Genomic DNA, 15,672 nt, shown 5'->3' on the forward strand with positions numbered 1-15,672 from the left:
ATAGAAGAGAAGACAGTGAACCCTCTGGTGATGGACTGGAGTGGGAGGTGCAAATGCAAAATGCAACTTTCACAAACTCAAGTTCCCATACTCAGTTATGAAGACCATAATTAACTGAAAAAACAGGACAAACCAAGCAACAGATGATTATGAAGACAAGAAAGGAAAGAACTTGCAAGAGAATTGCTGAAGTTCTTCACGTGTAGGGTTTTCCCTGAGAGGCTGGCATATTGGGGGACTGTCTCTAAATGAAGGGTTCCAGGTAAGCCTCACTCCAAACATTTTGTCAGGCTAGAGGCAAAGAGGTCTTGAGCCAAGTTTATTCAATGAACACGAATATTTCCTATGGAAAATGTTGCTACCTGTACCTACTATTAAGAATAAATATAATTATTCAGGGGTGTCTTGGTTGCTCAGTGGTTATGCATCCGACTTTTGACTTCAGCTCGGGTTATGATCTCGGGGTCCTGGGATAGAGCCCCACGTCAGGCTCCATGCTCAGTCTGTTGTAAATGTTGTCTGTGAGTTTTCCGGTTTGCTATCTAGTTATCCCATTTTTATGGAGGGATTCTGAGAGGTAGAAAAACAATGTTGGCCACGTTGCCATTTTCCCAGAATCCTTGTATCTTTTTTCTTGATCTAGCTAAAATGTCGGTATTCTTTACACTTCAAACTAAAACGTAAACCGTTTAATGAATATCTTGAAGCAAATACTTCTGTAACCACTATGTGGGCTGGGAAATAAAACATTGCCAAGACCTGCCAAAGGTCCCTTATCGATCACAACATCCTCACTCCCCCTCAGAGGCAACCACTATCCATTCCTCTTACTTTTCTTGATAGTTTTACCAACCATGTATGCAAATAAATCCCTGAACATATACTTTTCTCTGCCTGTTCTACAACTTTATATAAATGGAATCATGTTGTATGCATTCTTTTGTGTCTTCTATCAACATTACATGTGAGAATTGTCTGTAATCGTGTTTAAGAGTTTCACTGATTTTCGTTAATATATATTGGTATTCCACTGCATGAATATACTGTAATTGCTATTTTTGTAAACATTTGGGTTGTTTCCTACTTTTCACAATTAAAAGCAGTGCTGTAATGTATATTCTTTCTTTTTTTTTTTTAAAGATTTTATTTATTTATTCGACAGAGATAGAGACAGCCAGCGAGAGAGGGAACACAAGCAGGGGGAGTGGGAGAGGAAGAAGCAGGCTCATGGCAGAGGAGCCCGATATGGGGCTCGATCCCATAACACCGGGATCACGCCCTGAGCCGAAGGCAGACGCTTAACCGCTGTGCCACCCAGGCGCCCCTGTAATGTATATTCTTGTACACATATCCATTTTTCTACAGCAGTTGTGCCCATTTATGCTCTCATCAACAGAATAAGAGAGTGCCCATTGCTGTAAACCCATGGTAGCATTTAATATTGTCAGACTTTTAAATTTTTGCCTGTGTGTGTTTAGTGTGTCATTGGTGTCCTGTGCTTAACTGGCATTTCCCTGAGTACTAGTGAGGCTGATAATCTTTTCCATGATTGGCTATTTGGATTTCAGTTTTCATGAATTGCTTGTTTATCTCATTTGCCCATGTTTCTATTGGTATATATATACACACACATATGTACATTCTCACACACATACACACATCATGTTGAATACAGTTCCTTTGATGGTATTATGTGACAGATACCTTATCCCACCCTCTAGAGCTTGAGAATTAAGATGTGTGCAGTGAGATCTTATATGATAGAAGCATGAAAAATAATACAACACCAGTTTATGATTGACCGTGAAATTTATTCCACAATATTTGATGAATTTACATGGTGGCTAATAAAAAAATTAATACTATGAATGAAATAATAATGCAAGATTAAAATGGTAGGGGCAGCAGAGACTTATGGGAGGTCCCTATGAGTATAGTATAACGGTGGAAATCAGAAAATTGAGACACTTAGATTTTCTGGTCAGCACATGTATGCTTTATTGGATAAGGATCTTGTAGATATTCCCACTTTCTGGTTGACATGAGAATAAGAGGCCATTTTGGATATTTACAAGTCTGCAAGTAAAGGTTCTGAAGTATAGTTAGGATGACCACCCAGATCTCTACAGTGTTCTCTCTGAATCTAAACTAATCATGAACTTTGGATTTTCTTCCACTCCCAACCTGTGCTCACATCAGGGAAATATCTACTTTATTCCTATTTTTAAGGGAGGCAGTTTTTTTTTTTTTTACCAGGACCGGAAACATGGAGTGAGAATTCGTCTTTGCGCTGTGGCATCAGTGGGAAAACCTGGTCCAAGATGCAATTAGCATGAGGCCTGACAGCTGGGGTTAGCCCTGTAGCCAATAAAGAGTTAGCCCACAGACTAAATACTAGGATAGCCATCCAATTAAGCGTGGCCTTGACTTTGTGCCAAACATTCTTTTTCCTGGGTTTCTGGAAGTAGTGTTGGTCTGTCATTTATAAAAATTGTTGTAAAACTAATTCTTATCTTTAAATTTAAGGCTTGAAAATAGAGCACATGAATCAAAATCCACTTTAGAATTATAGTTAAACATTATGAAAATGTTTATATATTTTAAAATGTTAATTTCATCTATCATTTTTATTTGGTATTATAGGTAAATGCTAAACTGCTTTAAAATGACCAGAGGTGGGTTTTATGTTCATTTTACTAGAAATTGTAAGTTATTTTTAAAAATTCCTTCATTAATAGATATATAGATTTTTCTTATCAAGCAGATAGTAATTTGAATGTTATTTTATTAATTATTTTTCGTAATGTATATTGTCTTTTTATATGAGTGAGTGTGATTTCAGGCAGTTGATATATCATAGAAAAAAAATTTTTTAAGGCGAGGCAGCAGAAAAAAGTGGGAATTTTTAGAGAAAGAATTTGGTAAGATGAATAATTGAGAGTATTGGCATTCTAGATTTTGTAGGCTTTCAATTTTTGAGGCTTACTGCCTAGCTTAATCTTAAATGTGTTTTTCCTTTGACTAGGGCACCAAGATTCTGTGTTACTCATTCATCCTCAGCAAAACATGCTAGTGCTGAACTGAAATTCTGGCACCTTCGTCAAGAGAAACCAAGGAAGGATGTTGACCCTTTTCCGCAAATGGCAACCCTCTTGCCATTAAGACCAAAATCTTGCATTCCACAGATATCTGATATGCAGGTCAGGTAGACATTGATACTTTGATCTCTTTATTAAGTTTTTGATAAAATATCCATGCTTGGGTTTTGTGCACTAATACTTAAGTTTTATCATAAGCTCTTTTGGGGGGTTAATGTGCCTGCTGCCACAACTATGAATTAAGAAAACCCATGGTCTGTTCTCCACCAAGCAGCCAGAGTGAGCCTTTAAAAATATATGATCAGGTCACTCACCTGCTCAAAATTCCCTAGTGGCCCCCTCTCTCACTCAGAAGAAAATCCGATGTCTTTACACAGCTATACACACCCCTGCTCACCTCCTGATCGCATTTCCTACCATTCTTCTCGAACCTTATCTACTCCAACCACACTGGCCTCTCTGCTGTTCTTGGAACACACCACGCAAAAATCTGGAAGTGGTGCACTTGCTCTTCCCTTCACTCGGAGCACTGTTCTTCCAGATATCTATGTGGCTGGTTCCCTCACTCGCTTTAGGTGTCTGTTAGAGCATCACGTATTCAGAGAGGCTGTCCTGACTCTTCTGTATGAGCACACTTGTGTAGGGTGGCCCAGACGCCCTCCATCACTGTGCAAGCCCTCTGTTCTGCTTGACTTTGCTTGATAGTACTCATGACCACGTGATTAATGTTTATTGTTGTCTTAGAGTCTCTTACTGGAGTATAAGCGCTTATCCGAAGTGCCCGGCACATGATAGTTGCTTAATAAATGTGAATGAATGAATGAATGAATGAATGAATGAATAAGAAGTAGCAACAGCAGAATTAGAGGTTGTGAGTACTTCTTATAATGGGGGGAGAATAAAAGAGTACAAAAAGATAAGGAAAAAGTCAAAAAAGGAGAAGAGAAGTTCAACTTTATACAGAAGAAGTAAATAACCCTACAAAGTTTGACTATAGCCCAGACCTGCATTGGAGAAGTAATGAGCCTTCTTCATCTTAATAGCCTTTAAAGGTGTCACAGAAGGTTAAGTGTTACTAGACATAGTCACACACAACCCCCTCCAAAGAGATTACTTAACGTTCAGGGTATCTTATTTTAAAAGGTAGAAGGATGTAGAACAGTTCTTAAAGTTGGACTTCAACAAGTAGCGTTTTAGACCTGAAGAGACTTCAGTTTCTCTCTCAGAGGTTCCTTAGCCCTAGGTGCACATTAGCATCACAAAGACTCTGCTTTTACTTAAGACCCGCTGATGGCTGGGTCCCACCTTTGAAGACTCTGTTTTAATTGCTCTGGAATGGGTCAGAATCACTCTGTAAAATCAGGAGGCTGGCTTGGAACTGAGGGTCTCAACCACCTGAACATAATTGTCACATTTTGGAACCTACATTGTAATAGGATTGCCAGGTGATGGGTATTCGAAGCACTGAGGTGGCCTGGTGGCTCTGAAGCTTCAGCATATATGCAGAAGAGTCACCCAAGGAGCTTGTTAAATAGATCCCTGGGCAGGCACCTGGGTGGCTCAGTCTGTGAAGCATCTGCCTTCCGCTCAGGTCATGATCCTGGGGTCCTGGGATCGGGTCCCACATCGGGCTCCCTGCTCAGCGGTGTGTCTGCTTCTCCCTCTCCCTCTGCTGCTCCCTCTCTCTCTGTCAAATAAATAAATAAAATCTTAAAAAAAAATAGATTCCTGGGCTTCATCTGGATATCTAAAGTCAGGAGATCTGGTGTGGGGCCCGCGTATTTGCATTTCCAATTTTTTTAAAAAGGCTTTTATTTATTTATTTGAGAGAGAGAGAGAGAGCATGAGTGGGGGAAGGTCAGAAGCAGACTCCCCACTCAGCAGGGAGCCCAATGTGGGGCTCCATCCCAGGACCCTGAGATCATAACCTGAGCCGAAGGCAGATGCTTAACCGACTGAGCCACCCAGGGGCTCCCTAGACAAATCACGTCTGATCTCACCTACTTGTAGACAACTATTACTTATTTTCTCTTGGTCTTCTTGTGAATTTTAATTTTAATGTACTTATATTTTTGTTTTCTGATTATTTCTTTAACATCTTCATCACATTTTTCCATGTGTGTCATAATTTCATAATCCTTACTTTTAAGTGTTATATAATGCTACATTTATGTATACCCCATACTCAGATCATTGTTTCTTTCTCCTACATTTGGACCTTTAAGTGTTTATACTTTTTTGATTCATGCATGTAGCTTTTGCCAAATAGTTAACTTTTACCATAAATAACATTTAAGAATGGGAATAATAACCACAAAAATAAAATGTCCAAAAATGGAGGGAGATAGTTTTGTTAAGATATAGGTCTTTATTATGGACCAGTGGTATCCTTGCTTCCTTTCCCTGCCCTGCCACCCCCATTCCCCAGGCCCCTACTCCCAGCCCTCAGATGTGCTAAAACCTATGCAGTCATAAAGAAAAGTTTTTGTCAAGTTCTCCCTCTAGGAAAGAGCCTTCTTTCACAGTGCTGTGAGTAAGGATATACAAGCATTTGGCCTTTCTTTTCTTATACTCTGAAGAGTTGCAGGGTTTCAGCCTACCGATTGTGAAAAACCGTGAGTTTGGGAAGCAGTACATTTTCATTCTAGTGGGAAGCATGGTAGGTAGTAGAGTGAGAGAAGAAATCCTCCAGTGATCAAACAAATTAAAGGTGAGTGGGCAGAGCTATGCCTCATTCTCTGGCCTTTTCCCCCCCTTCATATTGCTCATTTTTCACTTTGTATATTATTTTACCACTTTTTAGAAAGAAGAATCCAGTTTATTACAACGTCCTAAATCTCCCAAGAAGACACCTAGAGTGAAAACAGCAGTTCAGAAACCTTGGAAGAGCAAATCTTCGTACCCAGTTTCTTCGAAGGACGATGTGATCGAGAAAGGGTAGGTGCGGTGTCTTATGTGCCAAGCGTTGTTCTGCAATGGTAAGATGTTTGAGGAATTGAAAAATTCAATAGAAATTGAAAACTGAATACATGGATTTTTTTTAAACGATTTTATTTATTTATTTATTTATTTATTTATTTATTTATTTGACAGAGAGAGGCAGCGAGAGAGGGAACACAAGCAAGGGAAGTGTGAGAGGGAGAAGCAGGCTCCCCGCTGAGCAGGGAGCCCGATGCGGGGCTCGATCCCAGGACCCTGGGATCATGACCTGAGCCGAAGGCAGACGCTTAACGGCTGAGCCACCCAGGCGCCCCCATGGATTTTTTTATAGGAGTTCCTTATATATCAGTGATAGGTATTAGAGTCATGCATACTCTGAATTAGGAGCAGAACTCCTGAGATTGGCCATTTAAATAGATGCTACCTCTAATTTCCACCCTCTTATGAGCTGTACGGTCAAAAGACTTCTGAGAAGATTTCCCTCTGGTTCTTGCTTGGCCCTGTTCAGTAGTTCAGTATTTCTCAAACTTATGAACTCATAAGACTTTCAAGAATTTTGTCATTATTTAACACAGCACATTACCTTATTCATTTAGATTTGCCCACATCTGTACTTTTTTCATTGTTCTTTATTTCAAATGAGATTGTTTTTCTTCAACCTAAAAAAATACCCTTTGGTGTTAATTTTGGTGTGGGATCTGTTGGTCCCACTAATTTATTACTTCACTTTTATTCTTTTTTTTCCTTTGAGATAAAATTCACATAATATGAAATTTACCATTTTTAATGTGCTTTCTTTTCTTTTCTTTTCTTTTTTTTTTTTATTGTAGACTGTGTCAGGGATCAGCCTGAGGTAAAACTTAGGGTCCTCTTAGGTCTTTTCTAGTATGTGCCTTTTCCTTGGCATGTGTGGTCACTTTCTGATTTTTCCCTGCATATGCATTTTGCTTTTGAATGTCCTATCATTCATGTCTGGCTTCTAAAAGGAGGAAAAAGAGAAAAATGAAGGTTGGGGGTAAAAATGGCAATATCTCTTTAACTTCCCTGGAAGTCACTTCAGCCAGAAAGGGGACTGGGCTTGCAACTAAGAGGAGAGGTGCAACCACGGTGGCCACCTGTCTCCTCTGCTCCTCTGTCATGTGCAGCAGCAATCAGAGATCAGAGCTCAGATCCCTGAGATCTGGTAGACAGGGTCCTTTCTGCTCACCCTGGCTCTTGCCGCTGTATGCAGAATGCTCCAGAACACATACACAGCTGTCTGCCACAGGGCTGGGGCGGAGGGGAAGGTTAGCTGCTGCTACAGTGCTAGCCACTCTAATTGACCAAAATGAACGACAATTTACTCTCCAAGCCTTTTCCTGGAAGTTGAAAGCCTTAAGTAAAGACTCCAGGCTTCCAAAATAGTTAACATTAGATTCTGCCAGTGCAATTGTTGTTTCGGTGGGGAGACAAGTTCCTGGTGCTTCCTGCTCTGACATCTTCCCGGAATCCTCAGATCTGGGATTTTTTTTTTTTCTCAACGAGTTTTGGCCCCAGAATTCTTTTTTTTTAAATTTATTATTAGTAGTAGTAGTATTAATTTTAACTCTGGTGTTGTTAACTTAGAGTATTATATTCATTTCAGTTTATATTAGTTTATAGTGATTGAATAGTTCTGTATATTACTCACTGCTCGTCAAGATAAGTGTACTCTTCATCCTCTTCACCTATTTCACCCATCCCCCCACCCACCTCCACAATCATCAGTTTATTCTCTATAGTTAAGGGTCTGTTTCTTTAGTTTGTCTCTCTCTCTCCCTTTTTCCTTTGTTTGTTTTGTTTCTTAAATTCCACGTATGAGTGAAATCGTGGTATTTGTCTTTCTCTGCCTGACTTCTTTCACTTAGCATTACACTCTCTAGATCTATCCATGTTGCAAATGGCAAGATTTCATTCTTTTCTATGGCTGAGTAATATTCCATTGTAAATATAAACCACTTCTTTTTTTTATATTGTCGGTTATATTGCGTTTTTAAAAGTTTTCTATTGTAATTCCAGTACAGTTAATATACAGTGTTATATTATTTTCAGGTGTACAATAAAAAGATTTGACAATTCTATACATTACTCAGTGCTCATTGTCATAAGTGTACTTTTTAATCCCCAACACCTATTTCACCCATCCCCCTACCCACCTCCCCTCTGGTAACCATCAGTTTGTTCTCTGTAGTTAAGAATCTATTTCTTGGTTTGTCTCTGTCTTTTTTCCTTTGCTCATTTGTATTGTTTCTTAAAGTCCACATGTGAGTGAAATCATTTGGTATTTGTCTTTCTCTGACTGCCTTATTTACTTAACATTATACTCTCTAGCTCCTTCCATGTCATTGCAAATGGTAAGATTTCATTTTTTTATGGTTGAGTAATATTCTATTGTATATGTATACCACACCTTCTTTATCCATTTATCTATTGATGGACAGTCAGCTGTTTCCATAATTTGGCTATTGTATATATACAATATACATACATGAATTCGTGTTTTTGTATTTTGGGGGTAAATACGCAGTGGTGCAATTGCTGGATCATAGAGTAGTTCTATTTTGAACTTTTGGTGGAAACTTCATACTGTTTTCTAGAGTAGCTGCACCAGTTCGCATTCTCACCAGCAGTGCAAGAGGGTTCCTTTTTCTCCACATCCTCTCCAACACTTGTTGTTTCTTGTGGTTTTGATTTTAGTCATTCTGACAAGTTTGAAGTGATACCTCATTGTAGTTTTGATTTGCATTTCCCTGATGATGAATGATGCTGAACATTTTTTCATGTGTCTGTTGGCCATCTGGATGTCTTCTTTGGAAAAATGTCTGTTCATACCTTCTGCCCATTTTTAAATTGGATTATTTGTTTTTTGGTTTTGAGTTGTGTTAGTTCCTTATATATTTTTGATACCAAACCTTCATCAGATATGTCATTTGCAAATATCTTCTTCATTCAATAGGTTGTCTTTCAGTTTTTTTGTTGTTTTTTTGCTGTGCAGAAACTTCTTATTTTGATATAGTCCCAATATTTATTTTTGCTTTAGTTTCCCTTGCCTCAGGAGACCTGTCCAGAAAGATGCGATTATGGTCAATGTCTGAGAAATTACTGCTTGTGCTGTCTTGTAGGCGTTTTATGGTTTTAGGTCTCACATTTAGGTCCTTAATTCATTTCTAGTTTATTTTTGTGTATTGCATAAGAAAGTGGTGCAGTTTCATTCTTTTGCATGTAGCTGTCCAATTTTCCCAGCACCATTTGTTGAAGAGAATGTTTTTTTCCTGTTGCACATTCTTGCCTTTTTTGTCAAAGATTAATTGACCATGTAATTGTGGGTTTATTTCTGTTGGCCCCAAAATTCTTAACTACGTTGTTAGCACTCATATTTCCTTTAGCAGATTAATTTTTGTATTTTTCAGTTTATCTAGTTGGTCTTTAAAGGGGGAGTTGGTCTAAATCACCCTGTCTGCCATTTCCAAAAATAGCAGTTAATGAGCTTTGGTGTACTTTGCTTGCATTATATCAGTTCTTACTGCATCCCTATGAAGAAAGCATTATCTTAATTTTTCAAGTGATAAAGATATATAAGTATGAATTGAGAGAAAAGTTGAATTTTGAGAACTACGCATTGTTTTTATGTTTATGTTGTGGCTAGAGAATAGAGTATTACAGTGAAAAGACAAGATACAAGCTAAAACAATAAATGAGGTTCAGATAGTGATTTTTTTGTGTGTCACATTAGGGAATTTGGAGATTACTTTCTATACAGTGGAAAACATCTAGAAAGTTTTTTTGTGTGTCATTTACTAAAATTAAATTATTTTATTTTCAAAATTGAAAATATATGCATAGTTCAAAATTAGTAGCATGCTATCCACTTATTCTATACCTTTGTTTTTACTGAATTGGAGAAGGTAAATGCTATAATTTTACTTTTTCTGTTGCTTCTTGTTCTAGTAATCTTATCTCTCCTTATGTCTGGTTACTCTGATTTTGTGCCAGATATTGCATTTGTATTCTGTGGACATGGACATTATTTCCAATATTTTTCATTATTAAAAACAATGTTGCAGTGGATATTCTTGTGTACATTTGCTGTATTTCATGTATGCATATGTCTGCAAGAGAAATTTCTCAAAGTAGAATTTCTAAATCAAAGTTCATGTGTTTTAAAAATTGTATTTCATAAGACTTGTAACAATATACTCATTTCAGCATGTATGAGAGCGTTCAAGCCACTCTGTCTTTTAATTGGAGAGTTTAGTCCATTTACATTTAAAATAATTATTGATAGGTATGGACTTATTGCCATTTTATTAATTGTTTTGTAGCTATTTCATAATTCCCTTGTTCCTTTTTTTCTAGCTCTCTTCCTTTGTGATTTGATGATTTTCTGTAATGGGAAGCAATATTTTTTTAAGGTGGAGGAGACTTGAGCCTGTTTATATGCCAGAGTAGTATCTAGTGGAAAGGGAGAAGTTAAAGATCCATGAGAAAGAAGAAGGTCTGTATTTTCAAAGGAGAACAGAGGGAAGGATTCAAGAACAAGGGCCATGAGATTAACCTTGGACATGAGATAAGACACTTTTTCCTGAGGCAGGATGGAAGGAAATAAGAATAGGTATGGGAGGATGTATTTGTTGATAGTTAATTTAAGAGTTTTCAGCTGCAAATAACAGAAAACTTGACTAACAAAGTCTTAGACAAATTGGGCTTATTTTTTTCACAGGACAAGAAATCTGAAGGTAGGCAACTGCAGTGTTGGTTCCTTGGATCGGAAATATTAGGACCTGATTTTTTTTAATGTTCTTGGCCATTCTTTCATATTTATTGGTGTTACAGCTCCTGATATCAGGTTTTCAAATCATAAAGAAGAAAGGGCAATTTTCCTTAATCCTTTCCCTTTGGTCAGGAAAGCAAGCTTTCTTAGGAGCTCCCCAGCAGATTTTGTTTTGTATCTCACTAGTCCTAACTGTGTCACATGTTGATCCATCTCTGCAAGTCAGTCAAGTGAATATTTAGCTTTCTCAGTATTTCTCAGTATTTCAGTGGTGCTGGTTATATAAAGGCATGAACTGGGAATGAGTGTTGAGTTAGCCAGTCAGTCAACAGTGTCCAATACATCTGGGAGTGGAAATGGAAGCATGTTGTACCTACCTTTTGTCTGAGAAGAACCTGCAAAGCAATCTGTTGGTGGATTGGAGTGCAGATATATTGGTGAGGGGGATGGGCATGTTTTATGCAGCTGGAATTAAGGTTTAGAATAATTGCAGGGAGGTATGGAAAGGGAGCTGGATAAGAAAATATAAAAAGTAATGTTTAAAGTCATTAGTCTAGCTCCTTAGTCTTCCATTATCTCACCCCACACTATGACGTATAAATCCTAATGAATCCTACCTGTCGTGAGGATTAAATATGACAATGTGAATTGTATTTATCAGTGTTTGGTATGTGTTACATAGAGTTTACTTAACTGTTAGTATCCTCTTGTCCTAAGCAAATTAGTTAACTTGCTGCCTTTTAAACAAGGCTTTCCCTACCTACTTTCACATATTGCTCACTATTCTCCCCATCTAAAGAACCCCTCTAAACACACACATGCGCGCACACACACACACACACACACACACACACACACAACATGTCCTACCCATTTTTCAGGGAAAAATCTCATTTCTTTAATTACTAATATAGCTCAAAGGGACTTCTCATTGTTATCCATCCCAGTCATTTGACATCTATACTATATTCTTGAATTCATTCAACCAGCAGTTAATCTTATTGAGAGTTGTCTTTCTGTAGGACTATACCTAATTTTTTCAACCACTTCCTAAATGCTGGACCTGATACTTGCACTTTTTATTCCCCTGTTCTCTCACAGTGCTCAGAAGCTCTCCTAAGATTTGGTGCCATGTATACCAAAGGTGCTCAATATATGTTGATCAATGAGTTCTTATCCTTATAATTTAGGTTGAGGCACAGGTCAGAAAGCAGCAAAGTTATTCGCTTAACATCTTTTACTGACATTTCTGAATGTCTGAAGCCCCAGCTGGATAGAAGATACACTTACACAGAAGAACCTTTGGTAAGTATTTTGAGAACTGATTTATCTGATTCTTCATTTAACTGACCAATGTCCCCTGATTTTAGAGAATTTTTATTGATTTACCATAGTATTTTTTTCTCTACTAAACAACCCAGTTTATTTTTTCCTTCCAAGAAGATTTTTATACAAAAATTTTCTCTGTGTTTCCTTTTGTAGTACCATGGTGCTATATACTCCATTGATTACTATTTTAAAAAACAGCTGTCTTCTGGTTTTGGTGTGAGGATAACTTAGATACAAAATAAGACTATTATTTTTATTACATTGCTAACATTTGATAAAAAATAATATTTGATGTTATGTTTTGGAAACAGAATTTTTATAAAGCAGAGTATTTGCAGTGTGTGGTGACCTTAATAATGTGGATTTACTACACTAGTGGTGGATGACAATTTTATATTCCCTAGGAATTATACTTTAGGTAGAAACTTCGGTAGTCCCAATATAGTTGGAACACTTAGCCATAATTTTGTATAACTTTTTATTTTATTCTTAGCAAACAGTTCTTCTTTTCTTCCAACTAGGGCTTTTTTCCCTACCAAAATAATGGGTTTTTTAGTTTTTGAAATGCCAACAGTTAAACATCATAAAAACATTAAATTCTCACTTTAGCATATGTTTGGTAGAGGGATAAAGAGAGAGGCAGAGAGACACTATAACAATGCCTTAAATTGTTCATGCCACAGTTATCTTACTTGACCACTCTCTCACACCATACACAAAAATAAACTCCAAATGGATGAAAGACCTCGATGTGAGACAGGAATCCATCAAAATCCTAGAGAACATATGCAGCACCCTCTACGACATCGGCCAAAGCAACATTTTTCATGACACATCTCCAAAGGCAAGAGAAACAAAAGATAAAATGAACTTGTGGGACTTCATCAAGATAAAAAGCTTCTGCACAGCCAAGGAAACGGTCAAAAAAACTAAGAGGCAGCCCATGGAATGGGAGAATATATTTGCAAATGATGCTACAGATAAAAGACTGGTATCCAAGATCTACAAAGAACTTCTCAAACTCAATACGCAAGAAACAAATAAATAAAAAAATGGGCAGAAAATATGAACAGACACTTTTCCAATGATGACATACAAATGGCTGACACATGAAAAAATGTTCAAAATCATTAGCCATCAGGGAAATTCAAATCAAAACCACACTGAGATACCACCTTACGCCAGTTAGAATGGCAAAAATTGACAAGGCAAGAAACAACAATTGCTGGAGAGGATGTGGAGAAAGGGGATCCCTCCTACATTGTTGGTGGGAATGGAAGTTGGTACAGCCACTCTGGAAAACAGTGTGGAGGTCCCTTAAAAAGTTAAAAATTGAGCTACCCTATGACCCAGCCATTGCACTACTGGGTATTTACCCCAAAGATACAGATGTAGTGAAGAGAAGGGCCATATGCACCCCAATGTTCATAGCAGCATTGTCCACAATAGCCACATCATGGAAGGAACCGAGATGCCCTTCAACAGATGACTGGATTAAGAAGTTGTGGTCCATATATACAATGGAATATTACTCAGCTATCAGAAAGAACGAATTCTCAACATTTGCTGCAACATGGACGGCACTGGAGGAGATAATGCTAAGTGAAATAAGTCAAGCAGAGAAAGACAATTATCATATGATTTCTCTCATCTATGGAACATAAGAACTAAGAAGATCAGTAGGGGAAGAAAGCTATAAAGAAAGGGGGGGTAATCAGAAGGGAGAATGAAGCATGAGAGACTATGGACTCTGAGAAACAAACTGAGGGCCTCAGAGGGGAGGGGGTGGGGGAATTGGGATAGACTGGTGATGGGTAGTAAGGAGGGCATGTATTGCATGGTGCACTGGGTGTTATACGCAACTTTATCATCGAACTTTACATCGGAAGCCAGGGATGTACTGTATGGTGACTAACATAATATAATAAAAAAAATTTTTTTTAAAGTAAAGGAAACAAGTCTAAGTTCCACACAGCAAATACCAAAGAATTCCTGTGAACAGTAGATGCATTTTCATATTCTAAAGTCTTTCTTATGCTTGGGGAAGTAGCCAGCTTTCTGTGTTTCAAGAATGGTATTAGGGTTGCCAGCATTGTTGGCAGAGAGGACCCCAAATAACAGAGTTTTATGAGAACTTATATTACTATTTACGTTCTGAAGGCCATGACCTGTACAGGGTGAGACTGTCCAAGGAGGGGCCCCTGAGGACAGTTAATGAGCTGCGCTGAGAGACCTTGAGGATGGTTCTTTTTATAACTCTCTTGTAGCCATTATAGCATCACCTCAAGGCTAAAATAACAGTAAATATGTAGGAACAAGGCCACCAACAGAGATTTGGAAGACTCCTAAAATGGTACCGCTGTGCCTGAAACATGAAAATGATAGAGATTGAGAAGTTACCCTCACATGAAGTTGAAATCAGTTTGGTTTATAATAGAATGAAGTCTGCTGCTATAGTTGGCTCCATAAATGACTCTTAAATGACAATCATATGCAAACATACTGCATTAATTACTTATATGGGTCAAAAATAAAATATAAAATCCAGTGGGAAAATGACAGCCTGGCAGAATTTATGAAACCCTGTTGTAGAGTGTCATAAAAAATCACCATGTTTCTGGGTGGATCACAGACTTCTGTTTTGTTATCTAGGTTAAAACCATGGCAGATGGTGCCTTGGGAGGATTTGACATGGAAAATTTGTTGCAATCTTTGTACGTAGAAAATAGAGCTGGATTCTTCTTTACCAAATTCTGTGAGCATTCAGGAAACAAGGTAGAAAATAATGATTTTTAATCTAATTTTATGCCTTTACCTCATTTTAAAGTAGGAGAAGTTGTGGTAATTCAATGCTCAAATAATTACATTTGATGTTAAGATTCCCATTTCTTCTGGTAAGAAATTTTATGCTAAATATTTAGTAAAAATGTAAACATCTCAATTATAACTCTCTTGGTTCACTATCCTACTAGAATTACAAAGAAAAGTAAAGGATTGACTTGCATTATTTTTGTAAAAGATTTATTTATTTATTTTATAAAGAGTGAGAGAAAGGGTGTGCCAGCAGTGGGGAAGGGCAGAGAGAGGAGGGGGAGAGAATCCTAAAGCAGACTGCCCGCTGAGCATGGAGCCAGATATGGGGCTTGATCCCAGGACCCTGAGATCATGACCTGATCTGAAATCGAGTTGGATGCTTAACTGACTGAGCCACCCAGGAGCCCCTTGACTTGCATTACTAACAATATTTTATTCTCATGTAATTTTGTTTCGATGTAATACATATTAAATTCAGAGTCAATTTCTGTCAATCCTTTAATTTTCATTTTAATAACTCTAACAATTAGAAGTTGCAATGGGTAGTGGAAAACTCATTGCCAGTTTTTTTGTTTTGTTTTCATTTTGCTCAAATGTAAAATATTTCACTGGCTCAATTATCAGAGTAGTGTTTGGTTTTAGTATGATATGCATTTGTCCATATATATCAAAATACCTCCAGATTTTGATTTCATGCCAGAA

The 15,672-nt window shown here is 37.6% G+C and overlaps 1 protein-coding gene across 1 annotated transcript in view; it reads left to right on the forward strand.

Annotated features, from left to right (window-relative positions):
- RGS22 (regulator of G protein signaling 22) overlaps positions 1-15,672 on the forward strand; it is a 118,158-nt gene that overhangs the window by 48,379 nt on the left and 54,107 nt on the right. The window contains exons 10-13 of the mRNA XM_087864424.1: positions 3,026-3,200; positions 5,902-6,035; positions 12,018-12,132; positions 14,809-14,931. Coding sequence (XP_087720550.1) covers positions 3,026-3,200; positions 5,902-6,035; positions 12,018-12,132; positions 14,809-14,931 — 547 coding nt within the window. The remainder of the gene's footprint in view (positions 1-3,025; positions 3,201-5,901; positions 6,036-12,017; positions 12,133-14,808; positions 14,932-15,672) is intronic.

This window comes from Ursus americanus, chromosome 9 (genome assembly GCF_024610735.1).
Source record: "Ursus americanus isolate L20-20 chromosome 9, mUrsAme1.1.p, whole genome shotgun sequence".
Taxonomy (NCBI): domain Eukaryota; kingdom Metazoa; phylum Chordata; class Mammalia; order Carnivora; family Ursidae; genus Ursus; species Ursus americanus.